Below are 20,499 nucleotides of genomic sequence, written 5' to 3' on the forward strand. Positions count from 1 at the left end.
AGCCCATGCTCTGCAACAAGAGAAGCCACTGCAATGAGAGGCCCAAGCACCTCAACGAAGAGTAGCCCCCGCTCGCCACAACTAGAGAGAGCCTGCGCGCAGCAACGAGGACCCAATGCAGGAAAAAAAAAAAAAAAAAAAAAAGACAAACAGGCTGTAAATTCTCTATAACGTTCAAAAGTAAAGTAGAAAAGGACACCCATGGGAAACCAAACAAGCTCATTGTTTATGAAAAGCTGCAAATCTAATACTTGGTAGACACATAACAGCAGATATGCTTAAAATGCCAAAAAGGGGGCTTCCCTGGTGGCGCAGTGGTTGAGAGTCCGCCTGCTGATGCAGGGGGCATGGGTTCGTGCCCTGGTCCGGGAAGATCCCACATGCCGCGGAGCAGCTGGGCCCGTGAGCCATGGCCGCTGAGCCTGAGCTCTAGAGCCCGCAAGCCACAACTACGAAAGCCCGCGCGCCTAGAGCCCGTGCTCCACAACAAGAGAAGCCACCGCAATAAGCCTGCGCACCAAACAAAGAGCAGCCGCTGCTCGCCACAACTAGAGAAAAGCACACGCATAGCAACGAAGACCCAACGCAGCCAAAAATAAATAAATGCCAAAAAGATTGGGGGGAAAAATGGTACACTTGGATGGGTACAAGATTTCTCAAAAGGGGGTTGACTTTTAGGTCAACTGGTCATGAAACAAATTGAGCGCTGTTTGTCACCTGCCAAACAGTGAAGGAGGGGAGGCAGCTACTGTCATTTATCACCCAGCTAGAAGAGCCTGGAAACGCCAAGCCCTGTGGAGAGACTGCTGAGGGCAGGAGTGGGCCCAGCTGGTCCTCCAGAGGCTGAGCCCAAAGTCAGGCTTTTTGACCTCAGGCCAGCCCCTTCAACACTACCCTGTGTGCAATCTTAAATTTCCATCTTTTTCCCCCAGTGTTCCCCTATCCCCAGCCCTTTTTCCAGAGAGGCCACCATCACCATCTCCAGTGCTCTGTGGCCCACCTTCCCACACCCTACCAGCCCAGTTACAAATGGACATTTTCTGTTTATTGCTCAAAAACAAAAATCCAGAAGCAAAGGTGGGGAGACTGTGGGTAGGGGACATGGCAGGAAGGGGGTGGGGGCCTTGTCCCAGCTCTCCCCTTCATCCCTCTTCTTCTGACCCTCCAAGGGTCAGAGGTTAGGCCCGGGGACAGAGCATCTGGGAAGGACAGAGCCTCCATGACCAAGGGAACAGCAGAGCTCTTGGGTAGTCCTTGTGGGATGCCCTGGGCTGGAGGGGCCCCAGGAGTTGCATCAGGGGCTGAGTTCCCCTCCTAGGGTCCAAAAGGGGGTAGAGTGAGTGGGGGGCAGGCCCCTTGTTTGGCAACTGAGAAGAGGAGGCTTTGGGCACAGGATGCTGGTTTATTTACTGTAGGGTCCCCAGGGCCATCGAAGCCCCCTCGTGGGACCAGGAGATTATTTACACAGCAGGGAGGAAGGGAGCCAGAGGCCAGGTCCTGTACTCCTTCCTGCCCAGAATGAGGAGAGGAGGGGCGTCCTGGGTCCTGCAGCCTTAGTCTTGGTGTTCAGATAGAAACTTCATACTCTCGTGTATCCTGGAAACAGAGAGATGGCATCAGTCACTAGAATGGGATGGAGGTGGAGGAGGCATCCACAAGGAAGGGGAAAGACTCTGTGTTTTTAAAATAACAAAGATCACTGGGAGTTTGGGGACCATGGGGTGGGAATGGGGCTGAATCTGGCCAATGCGTGTATTTGGTTCATCCTACAGTATCTTAAAGTCACATAAAAATCTAAATTTCTGGATTGTCTTGAACAGTTGGAAGGTCTGACAGTTGGGCCTAGTTTTCCTCCATGGACTGGATGGGGTACAAGCTTTCCAGTTGGTCACAGTCCTTACCACTCCCGATTGGCCCACCTGACTTGGCTTTGTTCATTGACGTGGCCTTTGTAGGCAGCTGAGTTTGCAATTCCCAAGACAGATATTACAAAGACCTTGAGAGAAGGTTATGGAGTCCCAGGGGAGCTGAGGGATGTGGCACCCCAGGGGTAGGGGAAGGGCTCACCCCAGCTTCATACAGTGGATTGCTGAAGTCTGACTCCACCGTGATGGGGCTGTAGGAATGGGAGCCTGAGAAGCCGAAGAGGGATTTTCCCTGTAGCCTGGGAAAGGAAGGAGATAGAGGGGCTTATCGAGAAGTGAGCCCCCAACCCCCCCTCACCCGGGCTTCTGTGCCAGGCAGGCAGGACGTCTGCCCTGGCCAGCAGCTCCCTGAGCTATGTACTTACTTGGTGTAGTATATGTAAACGCCACTGCCGAGGACGATGACCAAGCCTAGGGGCAGCAGAATGGCCAAGGCGAGGTTCCCACCCTCTAGCTGCCGTGACGGGTCGGTGGTCTGGCTCACTGGAAGGAGGAGGAGAGGCCAGTGATCTGGGGCTGGGCCCAGCCCTGGGCTCTCCCAGCCTCCTGCCCTGGGCCCTGAACCCTGGGCTTCACCCCACCGGGGGCCTGGCCTCCTGCCCCCGGCCTCTGCCTTGCCCTCCCAACTTGGCCAGGCCTGGGTCTCCACCTGTGCCCTCACTGACCTTCCAGTTTTCGGTTGTCCAGGAGCTCCTCATAGGCCACTGCAGGGAGAGGAGGAGGAGGGGACGGGGTCTGAGCCAGGGAGGGAAGGAGGCTGGGTAGAGGGCCGGGAGCCCAGTGGGGCCGGGCTGGACAGCCTGGATTCTCTGCCCTCTGCTCAACCTAAACTCGATCCTTCCCTTGGGGACAGGGGAGGAACAGTCAGAGCAGGGCCTCGGTCCTCCTCCTCCAGACCCCTGGGCAGTCTAAACCAACCAGGTCTGTAGGATTTGTCAAAAATACGGAAACTGAGACCTATTCGGAGGGCAAGGGACTGCCAAACCAAAGCCCCCTCTACTACTTCCCTTAGGATAATTCCATGACGTTGAACTTCTCCAGGGCTTTTGGCTATACCTCTGATGATGAGAGCCCATAGAAAGTGGATGGGGAGCTCGGCAGGGTCTCGAATTTGCTACCTGACTTTCCCAGCCCTGTCACATCCTGGACACTGCTGTGCCCCCTCCTGCCCTGTCTGCCCAGGCACCTTTGCAGAGTGGGGGCTGGCTGGTCCACTGTGAGGGGTGGCCGGGCACACAGGTGATGGTGACCTCGCCAATGAGCTCAAAGCCCTCATAGCAGAAGAAGCGCAGAGACTCGCCCGCCTGGTAGTGATGCTTGTACAACGTCTGATAGCCGTTCTCTGGCACCCCGGGGTTCAGGCACGGCTCGTACTTCACTGCAGGGAAGAGGTCAGTCATGGGCCAGCGGCACCATTGAGCAGGCCACCCAGCCACCCATCCTAGGGTGTCCCCAGACTCACAGGCGCACTTGGGGACCCGGTCGCTCCACTTGGGCGTGCCCGTGTCCCGGCTGTAGCAGGTGAGCACGGCCGCCCCCTCCAGGCTGTACCCCGGCAGACAGCGGTACTGGACATGGGAGCCAACAGGAAAGCCAGCATCTGAGGTGGTGCGGTGCCCGTTGGTGATCTCACCAGGATCGGCACAAGTCATGACTGTTGGCAGGAGGGCAAAGTCAGGGGGAGCCAGGCCCTTAAAAGATCTGCCAGAAGCTTAGAGCTGGGAGACGCCTGAGTCGTGGGCCATCTCCTCTGGGCAACACTCCGCACACACCTCCCACTCCTTCCTCAGAATGAACAGAGCAGGAGTTGGAAAACTTAAAATTCAATGCATTTTACATAGCAGGTTTCTTCCAGAAAACAGAACGTTTGGGGCAACCTGGGCCCCCATCCTAGGGTGAAATTTGAAATATTGAACCACTCAACCAGAGCAAACCAGCTAAATCCCAACCGTGTCAGCCCTGCACGGCAAATCATCATCAGCAGAGCAGCTGCCCTCTTCAGAGGGGCCCAGACCTCCTGCTCCCCTCATTCCCGTCATCCCCAGCCCCTTCTGCTCACTTGTATTGCCTGCCTGGCCTCTGCGGGCATTTGTTCACAACCTTGCTGTGGAAGAATCCCAATCAAAGCCATTTCTTATATATAGACCTGAGCAAGGCACCTCGCTAAAATGTTTTACAAACATGATATCATATACCCTGATGATCTCAGAGAGGTCAGCGTCACTATCACCTCCCTTGGGGCTCAGGGCTCAGGGCAGTCAAATGACTGGTCTATGGTCACTCAGCCAGGGAGTGGCAAAGCTGGAACTGTTCAGGGTCACAGCCAGGGAGCACTGGGCTGAGATTCAGAGACTTAGGGCTCAGCTCAGCTGAAGGTTCCATGTGCTGCCTTGGGCAGGGTCCCTACTGAGTCTTGGGCAGCTGGGCCACGCCCTATCCCCTCTGGGCCCCACTTCCATCCCTTCTTGTCCCCGCCCCGTGCGGTCTGGGTTCCAGATTGGACATCCTGTGACTCCTTCCAGGGATGGGGAGCTGTGTCAACTAGAAAGTTTTCCTTGTGTCCAGTCCAAATCTGGCTTCCTGGAACTTATCCTCATTGGTCCCACCGTTGCTCCTAGGGGCCAGGTGAAAGACCTACAATCCTATGTCCTGATGACAGGCTTCCAGAAATTTGGAGGAAGTGACAAGATGCCACCCCTTTCTGCTCTTCTAAAAGATAAATTCTCCCAGCTCCTTTGAATGTCACCTCCTCTGTGAAATCTCCTGCCCTATCCCTGGGACAATTAACCCACCCCTCTTCCTACAGCCCTTCTTCATACTTATAGCAACTACTACTTACTCACTGTTTACCTGCACCAGGCACTAACGTGAAAAGCTTTTCATTTGCTTTTCACAATCCTCTATTCCTACTTCACTGAGGAAGAAGCCAAAGCCTCAGAGATGTTAAGTACCTTGCCTGAAGTCACCCAGCGGTTACCACTCTAATACCCTGAGTTAAGTATCTGTCCCTGTCCCAGACTGTGAGCTCTGTCAGGGTAGGGAGAGTCCCCAACACCTCCGCATAACTCCAGCCACAACACATCATGGGACTTCAATAACGGAATTAAAACAAACCGACAGGCTTCCCTGGTGGTGCAGTGGTTAAGAATCCGCCTGCCAATGCAGGGGACACGGGTTCGAGCCCTGGTCCGGGAAGATCCCACATGCCGCAGAACAACTAAGCCCGTGCGCCACAACTACTGAGCCTGTGCTCTAGAGCCCACGAGCCACAACTACAGAAGCCCACACGCCTAGAGCCCATGCTCCGCATCAAGAGAAGCCACCGCAATGAGAAGACTGCGCACCGCAGGATAACGAAGAGTATCCCTCGCTCGCCTCAACTAGAGAAAGCCCTCGTGCAGCAACAAAGACCCAACTCAGCAAAAAAATAAATAAATAAATGAATAAATAAATAAATTTATTAAAAAAATAAAAGTAAATAAAATAAAATAAACCGAGCTCTCTGACAAGCCTAGGCCCCTGCAAAGTGACTCCTCATAATGTCAAGGGTTGGGGACTGAGAGACTGCAGCAAGGCCTAGAACAAGAAAAGAGATGACGGGGCAGGCGGGGGGGGGGGGGGGGGGGGGCAGGGGGGCGGGACTCAGACTGGGCAGAGGCAGAGCCAGGAGACGATGGGGGAGGAACCCAGAAGAACCAGGTTCAGGACCCAGAACAGTGCAAGAGAGAGGGATGCAGCCCTGGGAAGATGAGAGTGGGGACCAGAGGGTACAGTTTCCGAACACCGAGGAACAGAGGAGTGGAACCCACTGGACATATGGTTGGGGCCTGAGGAAGATCTAGGCAGGACCTCGAGCGAAGGGATGGGTCCAGACAGAACAGGGGCGGGAACAAGAAGATACGGAGGCGGGGCGCATAGAGGGTGGGCGGAGCCCAAGCAGAGCCTTGAAACCCAGGTGGGCAGGGGCGGAGCCACGAGAGGATTAGGGCGGGGCCCGGGCTCACTCTTTCGGCAGGCGGGCGGCGCTGCGCTCCAGGACAGGTCCCACTGGCAGGTGAGAATGTCCGACCCAAGCAGCTCATAGCCAGGCTCGCACTGATAAGTAAGCACAGTGCCCCGGATCAGGTCCCCGTGGGAAGCCGTCCTCCAGCCCCATTCCGGGGGCGGCAGCTCGGGGCACGTGTCGTTCCTCGGGACCTCTGCAGGGGAGAGACGGCGAGTTTGGAGGCTGTCCTGCGACCCAGGGCGCCCTTCCAGCCTCGGGGGCCTCTCTGACCTGCGGGACCCCTTCCCATCTCGGGACCCTAGGCCTCGGTACCTTTGAAGTGCAACACGAAACCCTGGCCCAGGCCCGGGTTTGGAGGTCCGGGCGGTGCCTGGAACTGCAGCGTGAGGTCGGGCCCAGAGGAGAGGAGGCGGCGGCGCGGTTGAGGCCCTCGCAGCTGGGCCAGGACTCGGGCACTGGGACCGTCCCCATCGAACAGTGTCAGCATATCCCCTTCGCGCACATTCAAGCTGGAGGGAGTGGGACCAGACATGGGGGCTGGGTTACGATCGGCCCCTCCCATCTGGTTCTGCGCAATCACTAACTCAGCTCATTAGCAACCTTACCTACTCTCCAGTCCCGCCCTCCATTATCCTATCCCAGGCCTCAGTTTGGATCAGTCATGGGCTTCTCCTCCACGCTAGTCGCTCCAGGTTCCATTTGGTCTGTGGCTCCTCCCGGCTCCTGCTTCCCAATCCCCAGCCCTGATCATTGTTGACGCCTCCCACTTCCCGGTCCCTCCTCCATCACCAGGTGACGCACAGCCAGGCTCAACTCCAGCTCTGACCAATCACAGACCATGCTCATTACCACCCAGCCCAACTCTAGGCCCCAACCGAGTACATGCTTTTTGAGCCACGCCCACTTCTGGTTCTGTCCGGGCACATGACCACCTCACACCAAAGTAGCTCACTGGATCTCCCCCACAGCCACGCCCACCCTGTGTGCTGCTGCTGATGCAACAGCTCGGGCCTGGGTCCCTGGAAATCACTCCAGGGGGGCCTCAGAAACAGCCAAAGAGTGAGACTTCGGGCCAGAGCCCCTTTTGCACAATAGTCCCCGAGGAAGGCTGCATTACCCCATTTACTTGTCCAAGGTTGCCTGACCAATAAGTGATTTGTACCTGGGTCTACCTGATGTCCCACACCCCTATCCTGAATCCTTAGCCACTTCTTTCATCCGAATGTATATTCACTGAATCTCGTGCAGACACTCGAGCCAGCCAGGCTCATAATGCAGGCCAGTGCATTGTCATACCACACATGGCTGAGCCCACACCCATTGCACCCTCTGCAGTACCCAGACGTACATCTCAACTTGAAGCAAGATGCGCTTCTCTTCCTGGACATGCAGACCCCACACGCAATCTTGGCCGGGGCTATAGCTCTGGGGCCAATCCGGAGAGAGGACCACACCAGCTGGCTCTGACAGCTCCCCTCCACACATGGCTAGGATAGAAAGGGTGTCAGATTCAGGACCCAGGTGGGCATGCAGTCTCCGTTTCGCTACGATCCTCACCACTCCCAACTGTGTGCACCAGACTGCCTCCCCGGTTTCCTATTATCTATGACCCACCTGATTCTTGCCACGTCTAGTCCTGTTGGGTCCAATCCCCCGCCCCACTCTTAACTAACCCCGCCCAGTCTCCAGCCTATGCATTACCACCCAATCCATGATTTAGCCCAATCTAGCTCTTGAAGATATTTGGGTTATGACCCCTGAACTCTGTAACAAGCCCATCAACTACTCAGCTAAGAAAACTAAGCCTCTGAAAGGGACAGAGATTGATCCTGAGTTTACTAGGTTCTCCTTCCTGAACGGCCTTCCTAGGATCCCCAGCTCAGGGGGTAGTCTGTGAACTGAAGGATGTTCTGGGGAGGCGGGGAAGGCGGCTGGCTCACCCTTGCAGGCTGGCTCTGTGTCATTCCAGTGGGGTTCTGTGGGATCCACACATTCGATGGCATTGGGGGGGCCAGGGGGCTCCAGGGCATATCCTGGGAGGCACGAGAAGGTGGCCAGTGCCCCTGGGCGGTATTCAGGGTCCGTGGTGGTGACATTGCCGTGTGCCAGGAAGGGGGCAAAGCAGCGATCTTCCTCAAAGGCTAGAGAGGAGTCAGTCACAGGAATTAAGCATTAGGACAGGCCTCCAGGGATCTCAGACTGGGGAACCAGGCTGAATTCCAGTGTGGTTTGGCCCCCCAGTGGGCTATTTAAAATGGAAAGCCTTTGGGCTTAGCTTTCACTTTCCAGTTTCCCCCAAACCCTAACATTCCTCATTCACATATTTATGTTAGCTCCCCGGCCTCTGGACAGAAACCCCAAGGTCAGTCAAGTCCCAGCCACTATTCTACAGATGAGGACACTAGGTCCACAGACAAAAAGCCATGTGCTCCATGTCACACAGTAGGGCAGTGGCAGAACCAGACCTCAAGCCCAGATTCCTTGATTCCCAGCCAGAGGCACTTGGCTCTGGAAGCTGCAATGGAGTGGGGGAAAACGGTGCCTTTGGAGACCTGGCTCATGTAGGTGTGTTCGCTCCTCAAAAATAACCGTTGGTTTCTGATCAACCCTGATTATCCATACTGTGGCTAGAATCCAAAAGTGAGGCAAACGCAAAAGCTACTCAGTTTTAACTTTGGTCTAAGTCAGCAAAAAAATTAACATTTGTAGAGTGTTTTAGTTTTTGCCCATCTGATCATATCTTGGACTCAGGTAAGGCTCAGGTGCCTATGATACAGAAGGAGTCTGAAGCCCATGGAGCAGCAGTGGCCCACAACCATGGAGACAGGCCTCAAACCTAGAAATTCTCTTTGCACTCTCAGAATCTAAAATGCAATTTATTTTTCAGATCCACTGTTCTGTTTCACCATTACTTAACCTGATAAGGTGTCATGTCCAAATCCTATGCATCCATCAGGGCCAAGTGCCAATTCCCTTTCTCCCTTGATTCATACCAGAAACGAGCCCCTCCCATCTCTGAGCATTTTACTTTCTTTGTCTCTTTCCTGCTACTGTTTACACAAATCCTCTGCTCCAGCCACAGTGAAACTCTCTGTTTCCCAAACATACAGGCTTTTCTCTACCTCTTTACTGTTGCTCACACTGTTCCTTTCACCTGAGATGCTCATTCCCAATCTTCCTCTTTTAAAATTCCTCTATCCTGTAAGTCCCAGTTCAAATGCCTCCTCCCAATGATCACTGACTTCCTTCCTTCCTACCTATCCAGCATCCAGTCCCCTTTGTCTGTTAACGGCACTCCTATTTTCATTTTGGGTCACACGTCCTCCCCACTTCCAGTCCATGAGATTCAGTTGGAGCCAACCAGGGATGGCCATGTGATGTGGATCTGCCAATCATAACACCACCTGCCCCTAGCTACAGTGATTGGCTCAGGCATAGATAGATGACCTAAGCCAGGGCAATGAAAGCCTTTCCTGGCATTTTTGTTAAAGCTCTTAGGAAAGTGGTATGCTTTCTCTCTGATGGGGTTGCTAAAGTTGTTGGTATGTAAATCTGTAACTGCTAGGTACACAACAGACTGAGAGTCTGCCTGAGAATGAAGCCAACCGAGAGGAAAGAATGGAGAGATTTAAGTAACTGGTCTCTTGGCTGTGTACCTGGATCCAGCCACACTTGAAGCTTAAGTAGAAAAGACCACCTCAGGGAATTAGAATGTGTCCTTGTCGATTTGGGATGGGGAGACAAGTCAGTTTTCAGGAATCCAAACGTGGAGATAGGCAGAGATGGATTATGTGCTTGTGACCATGCCTGGGCGTAGGAAGAGGGGAAGGTGCGGCAGGTGGGGCCTCAGGGGAAGGGCAGTTACCTTCAAATCGGAGGCTTAGCAGCAGGGGATTGGCAGGTGTCTCTGAAAGCAGCTCCACATAGAGGGACTGGGCATCACTGATGAGACCCCGCTCTGGGACATCATCCATGTCCGAGTCATAGATCACCGGGGATAGGGGACTGCCCCCTGAGCGCACCATCAGCCTGGGATGGACAGAGGTGGCCAGGAGCTCAGCTTCCCCTCAGAAGCTGCCTCGCCTCTTGCCTGCTCTCCTAACTTAATTTCACAGCTATTGTTTTCAAACATTAACTATATGCCATGCACTCTTCTAAGCTTGTACACATTTCATCTCACTTAATTCTCACAAGAACCCTTGAGTTAGAGACTATTATTATCCCTCATTTTATAGATGAGAAAATTGAGGCACAGAAAGAGTAAGTAACCTGTCCAGCTACACATAGCGACTAACGTCAGAGCTGGGATACTAGTTTGCTAGATAAAGAGTGAGAATAATGAAGATGACGTTGGCAAACACATTTCTAGTGCTTACTGTGTGCTAGGCACCATTCCAAGCACTTTACATATCTTAATGCATTTGTCCTCACAGAAACCTTAAGAGGGAGGTACTATTATCTCCATTCTACAGATGAGAAAACTGAAGCACAGAGAGGTTAAGTGATTTGTCTCAGTTTGCACAGCTATACTGCCTAAGAAAGGGGAAGGACTAACCCGCATTTGACATAGATCCCAACTGGGATTCCCCCCGCGTCTGTCTGACTGTCTATTGCAGCCTCCCTCTTTCCTTGAAGTGAGGACCTCTGACGCAAGGCCCAGACCCTCACCGGTCGTTGTCCTCATCCAGGGAGACTCTCTCAAAGTGTAGGTGCAGCCGGCGTCCCTCAGCTGCTTCGATGACCCAACGGCACGTGAGGTTGGGCCCTGCAGCTCCCCCAGGCTCAGGGGACACGATGCGGCCAAGTGTAGCGTTGTGGATGGTGCCACCACAGGATGCTGTGGACGGTGCAGGGGGGCAGGTTAAGGTGACTTGTCCTTTTCCCATCTGCAGAGCTATTGCACCCACACCTTTGCCTGGGACCTGGCCTTGGGATGACCTCTGCCCTACAGGCTCACCCCAGGACTTTTTTCAGGCCACTACCAGGTGAGGAACCAGCCTTGGAATAGAAAAACCCTAGGATGGACACACACCCCCCCCAGGATGGAGATTCCATCAAAATGAAGACTCCCCAGATGTGGACACCCTGGGGTGGGGAGTTATGGGGAAGTCCCCCAAACTGAAGCTCTCAGATAGAAAATACTCAGGATAGGATCCCAGGATGAAGACTCTCCAGGATAGACACCCCCAGATATAGACCCCAAGAATGGTTTCCTCTAGGATGAGGAGTCTCCAAAAGCAGGGACCCCCAGAATGGTGACTCCCCAAATGGGAACCCTCCAGGAATTCCCTGTGGTCTATTGGTTAGAACTCTGCGCTTCCACTGCAGGGGGCACAGGTTTGATCCCTGGTCAGGGACCTAAATTCCCACAAGCCATGTGGCACGGCCAAAAAAAAGGAACCCCCACCCCCACCCCGAGGTGGTACTTCCCCAGATGGAGAGCCCCCCCCCCCAAGGATGGAGACTCCAAGGATTGAGACCCTCAGGGTGAAGAGCTCCAAATGGAGACCTCAGGATAGGGACTCTTCAGGGTAAAAACCCCTTCAAGATGGGTGTTCCCAAAGATAGAGACCCCCAAGGTAGGACACTCCAGTGGGGCTCCCAGGACAGAAAACCACACCTATTGTGGTAGAGACTCACCCATGCAGCTGGGGGGTTCACTGCTCCAGGCTGGCCGGGTACCATTGAGGCAGATGAGGGTCTCCTCACCCTGCAGCTGGTAGCCCGAATCACAGTGGAAGGTGGCAGTGCCTCCAGGGTGAAGGTCTGTCACACTCACATCCCCATGGGCTGGCCGGGGAGGGAAGCCGCAGCTCAAGAGGTAGGCTGGATCAGGCAGGGCAGGAGAAAGAGGATTCACTCTCCCAGGCCATCCTCTCTCACTGGTTCCCCAGCATTTCCTCCCCTCTTTCCAGGTCCCCCTCACTCTCCAGGGCACAAACTGGCTCCATACTGGAGTCCTTACGTGGACACACTGTCTCATGAAGAGGTAATGTCAACATCCTTTATCTCCCCTAATCTTTGTAATCTACCCACTTTGGCCCCCATTTTACAGATGAGAAACCTGAGCCTCAAAGAAGTTTTGGACCCTAGCACCCATTTACTGTGTGAACTCAGGCAAATCAATTGACCACTCTGAAGCCCATTCAGCTCTAATAATAGCAAATAGTATTTGCAGAGCTTGTTCAGCTTCCAAAATGAGTTCACGCAGTGCTTTTGAGGTAGTCAGAGAAAGGCTGTGACCCACTTTCCAGGGGTGGAAATTGAGGCTCCAAGTTATTAAGTGCCTCAGATCATTTTCTCCCCTCCACACACACAGACTTTCTTCCACTGAGGTGTCACTGTGGTATTATACCCTCAGCTTTCATCCAGAGGAGTTACAAGAAACTCCTTTAGAAACAGACTATTCTGTCATTAAAGACCTTAATACCCAGTGTCCCCTAAATGAATCCCCCAGTGAAAGTGAAGTGCTAGGGAAAGCTTTGCTTTCCTTAAGGAACTGGTTTGTCTTTTTTCCTGCAATGAGAACTGTGTAATCTCTCTTTTCATACTGGCTGCTAGGAAGCCCAGAACCAGGTTGAGGCTTGTCCCTAGTAACAATGGCTTGTCTATCCACATTCTGTGTTTTTCAAATTTAATAAGCATTATCTGGTGCCAATATTTCTCTTACTCTTTTTTTTTTTTTTTTTTTTTTTTTTTTGGCTGCGCCACACGGTTTGTGGGATTTTAATTCCCCAACCAGGGATTGAACCCCGGCCCTTGGCAGTGAGAGCGTGGAGTCCTAACCACTGGGCTGCCAGGGAACTCCCTCTTACTTATTCTATTTAATCTTATTGTTTGCATTCTTTTTTGAAAGCCTCCTGAAATTCTTGCGGAAACATATGAGATAAAACAAACAAATAGAAAGTGACTTGGTAATCAGTGATAGACTCTGAACTTGATCCTGACAGAGCTCTGTGTGTCTGTTTAAGACTAGGCAGAGTTCATTAAGAAGGGCTTCCTGGAGGAAGTACATCGAAGCTGGGTCTTGTACGAGGGGCAGGCTCTGGTTAGCAGAGGGTCCAGCTTGCCTGGGCCTTTGCTTTTTCTGACTCTCCAGTCCTGAGTGATTCTGTAAGAGACCTGGTCTCTCCCTGTTTCAAAATTCAACAAGCATTTCCTTGGCTGGGTCCTAGGGTCAGAGGTGAAAAAGACTGAGGCCTTGCCTTCAGGAGTTCATGGTCTACTAAGATAGACAAAAAAACAGCCTTTTAGAATACAGGGATTTAGGAATTCCCTGGCGGTCCAGTGGTTAGGACTTGGCGATTTCACTGCCGGGCAGGGGTTTAATCCTTGGTCAGGGAACTAAGATCCTGCAAGCCGAGCAGTGGACAAAACAAACAAATAAACAAAAAACAAACCAAAAAACTGCACAGTGATTTGAATAGACTTTAGCCTCTGTGATGGCTCTCCAAGACCAACAGAATCAAGTCTGAATGCGTTAGATTGACATTCAAGCCCCTTCCACAACCAGTTCCAGCCCAGCCCATCCAGCTTCAGTTCTCAGCACCCACGGCCCATATATCTCACACGATACAGTTCTGTGACTCCTTACAGTCCCACTTCCATATTTTTCCACACAATTTCCCCTACCTGAAAGGCTCTCTTCTCACTGTTTCTCATCTTTCAAGGAATAACTTAAGTACCACCTCCTCCAGGAAGCCTTCCTGACCCCTCCCCTTTCCCACAGAGTTAGTTTTTTTTTTCTTTTTGCCTAAACACAATCCACATGCATAATTTTATCATCACATTAACACCTGCCTATTGCCATTGTGAGACTGAATCAAATGTTTTTTATTTTGTCTCCTAAAAACCTAGCCTAGCTGATCAGTTGATGCCGCCAAGAGGCAACGTGGAACAGTGCAAAGAGCACTGGATTTGGAGATGGGCAGACCTAAGTTCCAGTTCTACTTTCACAACTTATTAGCTGTATGGCCTTGAGCAGGTGACTTCACCTTTCATCTGTAAATGGCAATAACAATTCCTGTCATTGAGGATTGGCCTTAAAGAAAAGAAACCTGGAATCAAGCCCCTGGAACATAGAAAGTACTCAGAAAATGTTAATCGCCCGCCCCTCAGCTTCAATTAATAAATGACCAGGGGTCAGGGACTTGGAGATCTGACTTCTGACTCTGCAACGAATTTGCTGGTGGCTGAGCAATCCATATAAGCTTTGAGGCTTTTTCTTCCTCTTAGAGATGGAGCTGACAATGGCCACCCCCAGGGCTGCTGTGAGAAGCAACCAAAACAAGAGTTGATGAAAGGGTTTTGTAAATGGGAAAGTTTGCTGGACTTGGGGTGAGGGGTGATGGAGCCTTTGACCTTCCAGAGAAGCTAATGAGGCCACTGTGGACTGGAGGGCCCAGCCAGTGCAAATTGGGAAGGGCTTAAACGGGGCCTCCGTCCCAAAGGTGCCTGCAGAAGCCGCAGAACAGGGAAGACCGAGGCAGGTAATGAAGGCCCATTTATGCAATAGCCCTGCTTCCTCAAATGTTCCAGTTCGTCTAAAAGTCCTATTTTCAATGCCCTAGGGAAGTGGCTGCTTAAAGGAGCCAGCAGGAAGCCATCCTATAATATCTGAAGCCCAGCCCTCAGCCCTGGGCCTTCAAGGCATGCTCTCGCTCCCCAACAACCGGGCCCTGACCACCAACTACATGTCCCCCGGCTCACTGGTCTCTCCAGGAGTAGGTCTGCTGCTGGGCATCACCACCGTGCATGCCTTACCTCGTGGGGCAAGTCTAGAGCAGAGGCCTCAGGAGAGGCTGGAGAGTGTGTGAGGAAGGGATACGGGTTGTCTGTGTCCTGGACAAAGTCACAAGGGATCTGGTGTCAGCAGAGCTCACAAGCGGGCAGCAAGGCCATGAGGTGAAGTGAAGGGGACACTGGCCCAACACACAGTTCCCTCTCTGTTTCTGAGCAAAGGAAGGGACTTTGGAGATGGCAGCAGTGTCTGGAATGGGACCTTGGGCTGGGCCCCTTGCCTCATGTACACGTGTATGCTAGAATGTACATTGCATCGTGGGAAGGTTTCCATACACACAGGCAAATATGGATGTACACGTGTGTGTAGGCTGTCTGTGGGTGGGTGCTTGCAAATGCAAGCATGCGCAGATACATCCCCTCCTTCCTACCCCCAGAAGTCAGCAGGATCTTTTTAGGTCACAAATCTGAGGCTGTCACTATCTTGCTTAAAACATTTCAAAGTGTCTCCTCCTCCCATGCAGGATAAAGTAGTCCAAGGACTCCTCACTGAAGCTGGTAAGGCCCTTTGTCATCCAAATACAACCTACCTCCCAGTCTAGCCTCTTGGCCTACTTCCCCAGCACTTTCTGTGCTTTACTGTAATAGCAGTGATTGACATTTTCGAGCCCTCACTGTGTACCAGACACTATTTTAAGCACTTGACGTGTATTGATTCATTTGATCTTCCTAATAATACCACAAAGTAAGTATTATGATCCCCATTTTTCAGATAAGACAATGCGGCACAGAAAGGTTAAGTAACTCACCCCAGGTCACACAGCTAAGACAATTCTATCTTCCATGCTGAATTACCTCAACTCCTCAAGGGGGTCACATTTTTTTCTCCTCTCTGGGTCTTGGAATATGTTTTTCCATCCATCTAGACATCTGCCTTCCTCTTTCTCTCCCTCCCACCCTTCCCCTAGCTAACTCATCTTAGGTGTCAGCTTAGTCATCACCTCCTCCAAGGAGGTGTCCCCATATTCCTTATAGGGGAAATTTAGGTCCCTTTGATCGTTGTTCTCTCTGACAGTGGTTCCTCCATCATAAGGATGGGGGTCCTTATCTCACTGAATTATAATTATCCTGATTATTGGTCCATCTCCCTACCTAGATTCTGAGTTCCCTTTACATCTGGCTTGTTTATTCTTCTCTCCAAGGATAACACAGGGCCTGTATGAAGTGGGCACTCAAACATTTGCTGAGTGAATGGATGAATTGTCACTTGGATGTGTGCACACCCAGGCACAGGTCTGTGAGTGTGTGAGATAAGTGTGTATAGGTCTCCTCCGAGGATTCTGCCCCCCATGGTCCTAGTCAGGAGGAAAAGGCCCCAACATTACCCTGTGCTTAGAAGGCTCCTGAAGATGTTCCCTGTGCCCAGTGTGGCCCCTGCCCTCCCACCAGCACTCCGAACTCCTCACCCTGATAGTGGATCCTGAAGCCACCACCCCTTGGGACCCGTGGGCTCTGGAAGTGCAGGAGCAGCCTGTTGGTTGGACTCCGAAGGACCTGTCCTTCTCCCAGCATGGAGGAATTAGCCAGGAGTCGGGGGGCCAGTCCTGGGGACCCCCCACCAGCCAGCACCAGGAGTTCCTCCTCCCGAGACAGGTTCAGCGTCTGCACCTAAAGAAGCCAGACCCAGACCCGCCAGGGAAGTCAGCCGGGGTGTGTGACCCCCTAAGCTCCCCCGCCCCTTGCCTTCCTTTTCCCTGTATGTAGCAGACCAAGAACCACGGTAACGTTAGCCAAGTTGTAGAACTTTAGGAGAGTCTGTGAGATCCTCAGGAAATAGGTCCATCTGAGTCAGAAAACAAGTTCTCTGGCTCCTAGGCCCAACCCGTGCACACCCCTGGGCCCAGAGGGAAGGGCTGGGAGGTTTCACAATCATATGCTTAAGTCCAGTTACCTGGATCTCAATGCCGTAGCCAGGGTAGACATGGATGCTGTACGTGCAGTCCAGGAGCCCCAAGGTTCGGCTGGCCGCGCTCCCTAAATCTGGAGACTCCACATGCCCTTCACCTTCGGAGATGTTGTTATTACACAGAACTAAAGAGATATAAGTGCTGGGGTTGAGAGAATCTCTGTGTTCTTGCCCTCCCAGCCAAGTAACCCTGGGGGTCCTCATCTGTCTTCTCCCCAGCACCCCTCACCATCTTTATCCAATGCTCACTCTCCCATCTGTGCCCAGAACTCCCTTCCTCAACTGTCATAAGACATAAAGCACATAGAACAGTGCTGGCACATAGTAAGGGTGTATCAACGCTAGCCTTTATTATAATTAAGCAGAAGGCCCTCTCCCATCTAGACCCCTTCTTCTTCCACACGTTCCCGGCAGCCTCTCCCCCATCCACACCTTCCTCTTCTCCCACATCCCCTTTCAATCGCCTCACCTGGGCTGGTCACCGTCGTGGTGACAGTTGTCGTGGTGATGATGGTGGTCGTGGTCTCCTCCTCTCCTCCCTCAGGCCCGAGGGGCGGGCCTGGGGAGGCGGGACCGGGAAGGGGCGGGGCCGTAGTTCCTGGGGGCGGGGTCAGCAGCTCCGGCGCGGTGGGGCCTGCCCCCCTGCCCTCCTTAGGGGTTACGGCTGTTGTCAGAGGCCCTGTGCCCGGCTCAGTGGCCCGTGGCAGGGAGGGTGCTGCAAGAGTCTGGCCGGCTGGAGGGGTGGCTAGTGTGGGGTCTGGATCAGATCCTGGGACAGTGCGAGGGAAGTCAGGAAACAGGAGGAGCACATTGATGGGCCTCGGTCGGGGATCAGGGCTAAGAGACACTGCGAGTTCCCCACTGAACCCAAAAGACCTCCCCCACGAGGCGCAGGACCCCCACCTCTCCCTTCCCCACCCAAACTTCCCCCCTCCTCCCAAGGCTTCCACAGCCTGCCCCCCAACCCCTTCTTTTCTTCTCTCTGTCCAGGCCCTTCCACTCTGACAGTCTCCTTGAGCTTCTCTCTCTGTCTCCCCATTCAGATCTGGCGCTCTCTCCCGGTTACCCCTTTCTCTTCCCTCTTTTTATTTTGCACTCTCTAGAACTCTTGGTCTATGTTTAGTATTCTTATCCCTCTCTGATTTTATGATTCTAGGTCTACTACTCTCTGCATTTCTCTCTCTTTCTGTGTTTCTTTTCCACTCTATCTCTGATTCTGGCTCTCTGAGTTTCCATCTGTCTTTCTCTCTGTCTGTTTTTCTGTGCTGTTTCTTGATCATTCTACCTCAATTTCTCTGGCTCTCTGACTGTCTATGTCCAGTTTTGACTCTCTCGAACCATCTCTCTCTGTCTCTCTGAATTTCACTGGCCTGGCTCCCCATCTCCCTGAATTAATGTCCCTCCCTCTGCCTCTATGTTGCTCCTGCCACTCTGGGGGCCTCACCCGGCAGGTAGCCCATTTCTGGGCCTCTCCTCAGCAGGGCTCCATGGAGCAGCTCTGCCAAGGCCTCAGAGGCTACGGTGGGGGTCTCATTTCCAGGCTCCGGCAGTGCCTCCTCCTCCTTCAGGGGCAGACCTGGGAGATGAAGTTGTGCGAGCTCTTCCACTGCCCCACACTCCTTCCTTCTCCAGAAAGATCTTTTCCAGAGCTCTTTTTCTCTCCTCAGTCAGCTGGGCCAGCAGGAGCTCAGAGGGTCCCAGACTGGGCTGAGAGCCAAGATTGGAGGAGGGGCTCCCAGATGCCCATCACACTCCTACCCCTTCCTCTCTCCCTTTTCCCCCAGGCTATGTGGGCCTTCGGTGAGCACCTCGGACAGAGCCAGCAAGGCAGAGAAGAGGCAGGGCGCTACCTTCATTTTCCCCTCAGTGATGCTCTCCCCCCAACCCCGGGCCTCTGCGGAGGGTCTGGCAGCACCTCCCAGCCCTTGCTTCTGCAGTGTCCAGCTTTTTCTCTGGGTTTCTGTCTCTGCAGTGTGGTCCTCCCTCTCTTTCTCTGCAGTCTCTGCCCCCTTCCCTGGAGTCTCGCTGGGGGGTCAGAGTTGGGGATTGAATATCTGGCCTCTGCGCACTGCCTCTGTTCATCTGTCTTTGTCCATACGTCCAAGAACATTTGTGTGTGCTGCGCCTGGCATCTCTGCCGGCACCTCCATCTCCCACCCTGGTACCCGGCCTGCTTCTGCCGCCTCCGCAGACATCCCCCCCACCCCGCCCCGCCACAACGTCCCCAGCCCTTCTTCCTGGATTTAACCCCTGAGACGCTGCTAAAAGCTCCCCTCATTAATTTCCCCAACTCAATAATATGGGGTTAGGGGCTCCAGGTGCAAGCTGGAAAGCCCTGGCTTGCCCCTTCTCCGTCAGCTGTGCCCCTCCCCTCCCCCAGGAGCTCAGAAGGCGCAGGATGTTCGGAGAAAGGAAGGTATAGGACCCAGCTGGGGGCCTTCCCGGAGGCCCACCCCCACGCACCCAAGTCCTTACCCTGAATCCAGGGACAGCTCAGCAGAATTAGGAACAGCAGCTGGGGAGGTGGCGGATGCTGGGCCCTGGGAGCCCCCATGGCGACTCACACCAATTTCTCTCCTCTGCGCCTCTCCTAAATAATCTAGCTGTCACCTTTCCTCCGTCTTCTTTTATCTTTCCTATTAATTTTTTTTTTTTTCCTACTGGCAGTTAGCAAGGGAGACAATGTCTCTGCCTTTGTGACGGAGGGGCAGAACTGGGCTGGGGGTCTCCTGAAGCCCACCCCTCTTTGGCCAGTCTCCTCTGTCCTCTGCTCTCCTGTCTGCGGGAGAGGGGGCGCGGCTCCGGCTGCAGCGGGTGGGGCCAAGAAGGGCGAAGGAGCTGGGTCGCCTGGGTTACCCTCTGGCTCAGGCACCTGGGTCCGCCAGGCTGGCTGGATTCTAAGCTGGGGAAGTGGGTCGAGGCAAAACAGCTTCCGGGGACCTAGGGTGGGGTCGAGGATAGGGAGGGTCCCTACTGTGCTCTAGTGGGGCTTGGCGGGGAGAGGAGGGGGTTGCAGAACCTGGAGAGCCGAGGCTCGGGCACTGGAGCTGCGGGAGGGAGAGCTGAGAAAGGTGTCGAGCCCACGTCAGATCCTGGGGACGGGCGAAGGGAGGGGCTTGGGATTTATTTGGGGGCTGTGGGGGGAGGGAGGAGGAGGAAGTGCAGATGGAAGAAGGAGGGACCACATGAGCCAGGGTCGTAATCCTCACTCCCACGGCCCCTAGGGGAAGCGAAGGCAACTCTGGTCCCAGCAGTAATTATGACCCCTCCCCCAACCATTCCAGCACATTTGGAAACGGAATGCTCTCTTCCCAGGGTGTTGAGGGGCAGCATAGCTGGGTTTGCGCTTGCTCAGCGCCCCCAATATGCCCCCGGCCCTCTTCCAGACCCTTTCAGAGAAGCTCATGTGGAATGCGCTACCTCCTCCTCCAGAAGAATGACAAGTTCCTACGTTTGTGAGAAGTCTAAGGGATGACAGGCCAGGATCTGGGGAGGGGAGATCCCTCCTCTTACGTACAACAAGACCCCAGCCAGCTGCCTGGCGGCTTCAACTTCAATTTTTTTCTCCTGGTCTCATCTCGCAAGACCGCTGGAGAGCCCTTTTCAGCACCACCAGAAAGGACAGCTCTTCTCGGCCCCGCCTGAGATGGCCCGGCCCGCGGCGCTGCAGGCGATTGGCTGAAGCCGCCTTCATTATCAATCGGGCTCCCGCCGGGGGCTGGCTCTTGTGAAGGCGATTGGGGGAGGTGGAGTCACAGGCCGACTGGTCGAAGGATCGGCTGACCCACGGACCGGCCGCAGCGTCCCTGTCCGCAGCCTGCGAGCGCCGGTCTTGTCCATCAGTTCGCGCGCTCGCCCCGCCC

The 20,499-nt window shown here is 53.7% G+C and overlaps 1 protein-coding gene across 10 annotated transcripts; it reads right to left on the reverse strand.

The window, feature by feature from the left end:
* Nucleotides 1-1,566: 1,566 nt before the first annotated feature.
* Nucleotides 1,567-19,190, reverse strand: SEZ6L2 (seizure related 6 homolog like 2; the record flags this gene model as incomplete). 10 transcript variants are annotated; one of them, XM_082857114.1, is made up of 18 exons in its annotated part: nucleotides 1,567-1,596; nucleotides 2,068-2,164; nucleotides 2,291-2,408; nucleotides 2,591-2,629; nucleotides 3,112-3,303; nucleotides 3,388-3,579; nucleotides 5,930-6,124; nucleotides 6,244-6,440; nucleotides 7,280-7,418; nucleotides 7,872-8,072; nucleotides 9,797-9,960; nucleotides 10,600-10,768; nucleotides 11,572-11,757; nucleotides 16,137-16,338; nucleotides 16,622-16,761; nucleotides 17,106-17,195; nucleotides 18,081-18,212; nucleotides 19,112-19,190. In XM_082857114.1, the coding sequence occupies 18 exons, from the start codon at nucleotides 19,188-19,190 to the stop codon at nucleotides 1,567-1,569; spliced, it is 2,562 nt and encodes an 853-aa protein (XP_082713240.1). The 10 variants fall into 10 exon arrangements, with proteins under 10 accessions (XP_082713240.1, XP_082713237.1, XP_082713233.1 ...); XM_082857111.1 differs by having other exon boundaries at nucleotides 17,106-17,234; XM_082857107.1 differs by having other exon boundaries at nucleotides 17,106-17,405.
* Nucleotides 19,191-20,499: the final 1,309 nt, after the last annotated feature.

The sequence above is a fragment of the Leucopleurus acutus genome (genome assembly GCF_964270905.1).
Source record: "Leucopleurus acutus genome assembly, chromosome: 16".
NCBI lineage: Eukaryota > Metazoa > Chordata > Mammalia > Artiodactyla > Delphinidae > Leucopleurus > Leucopleurus acutus.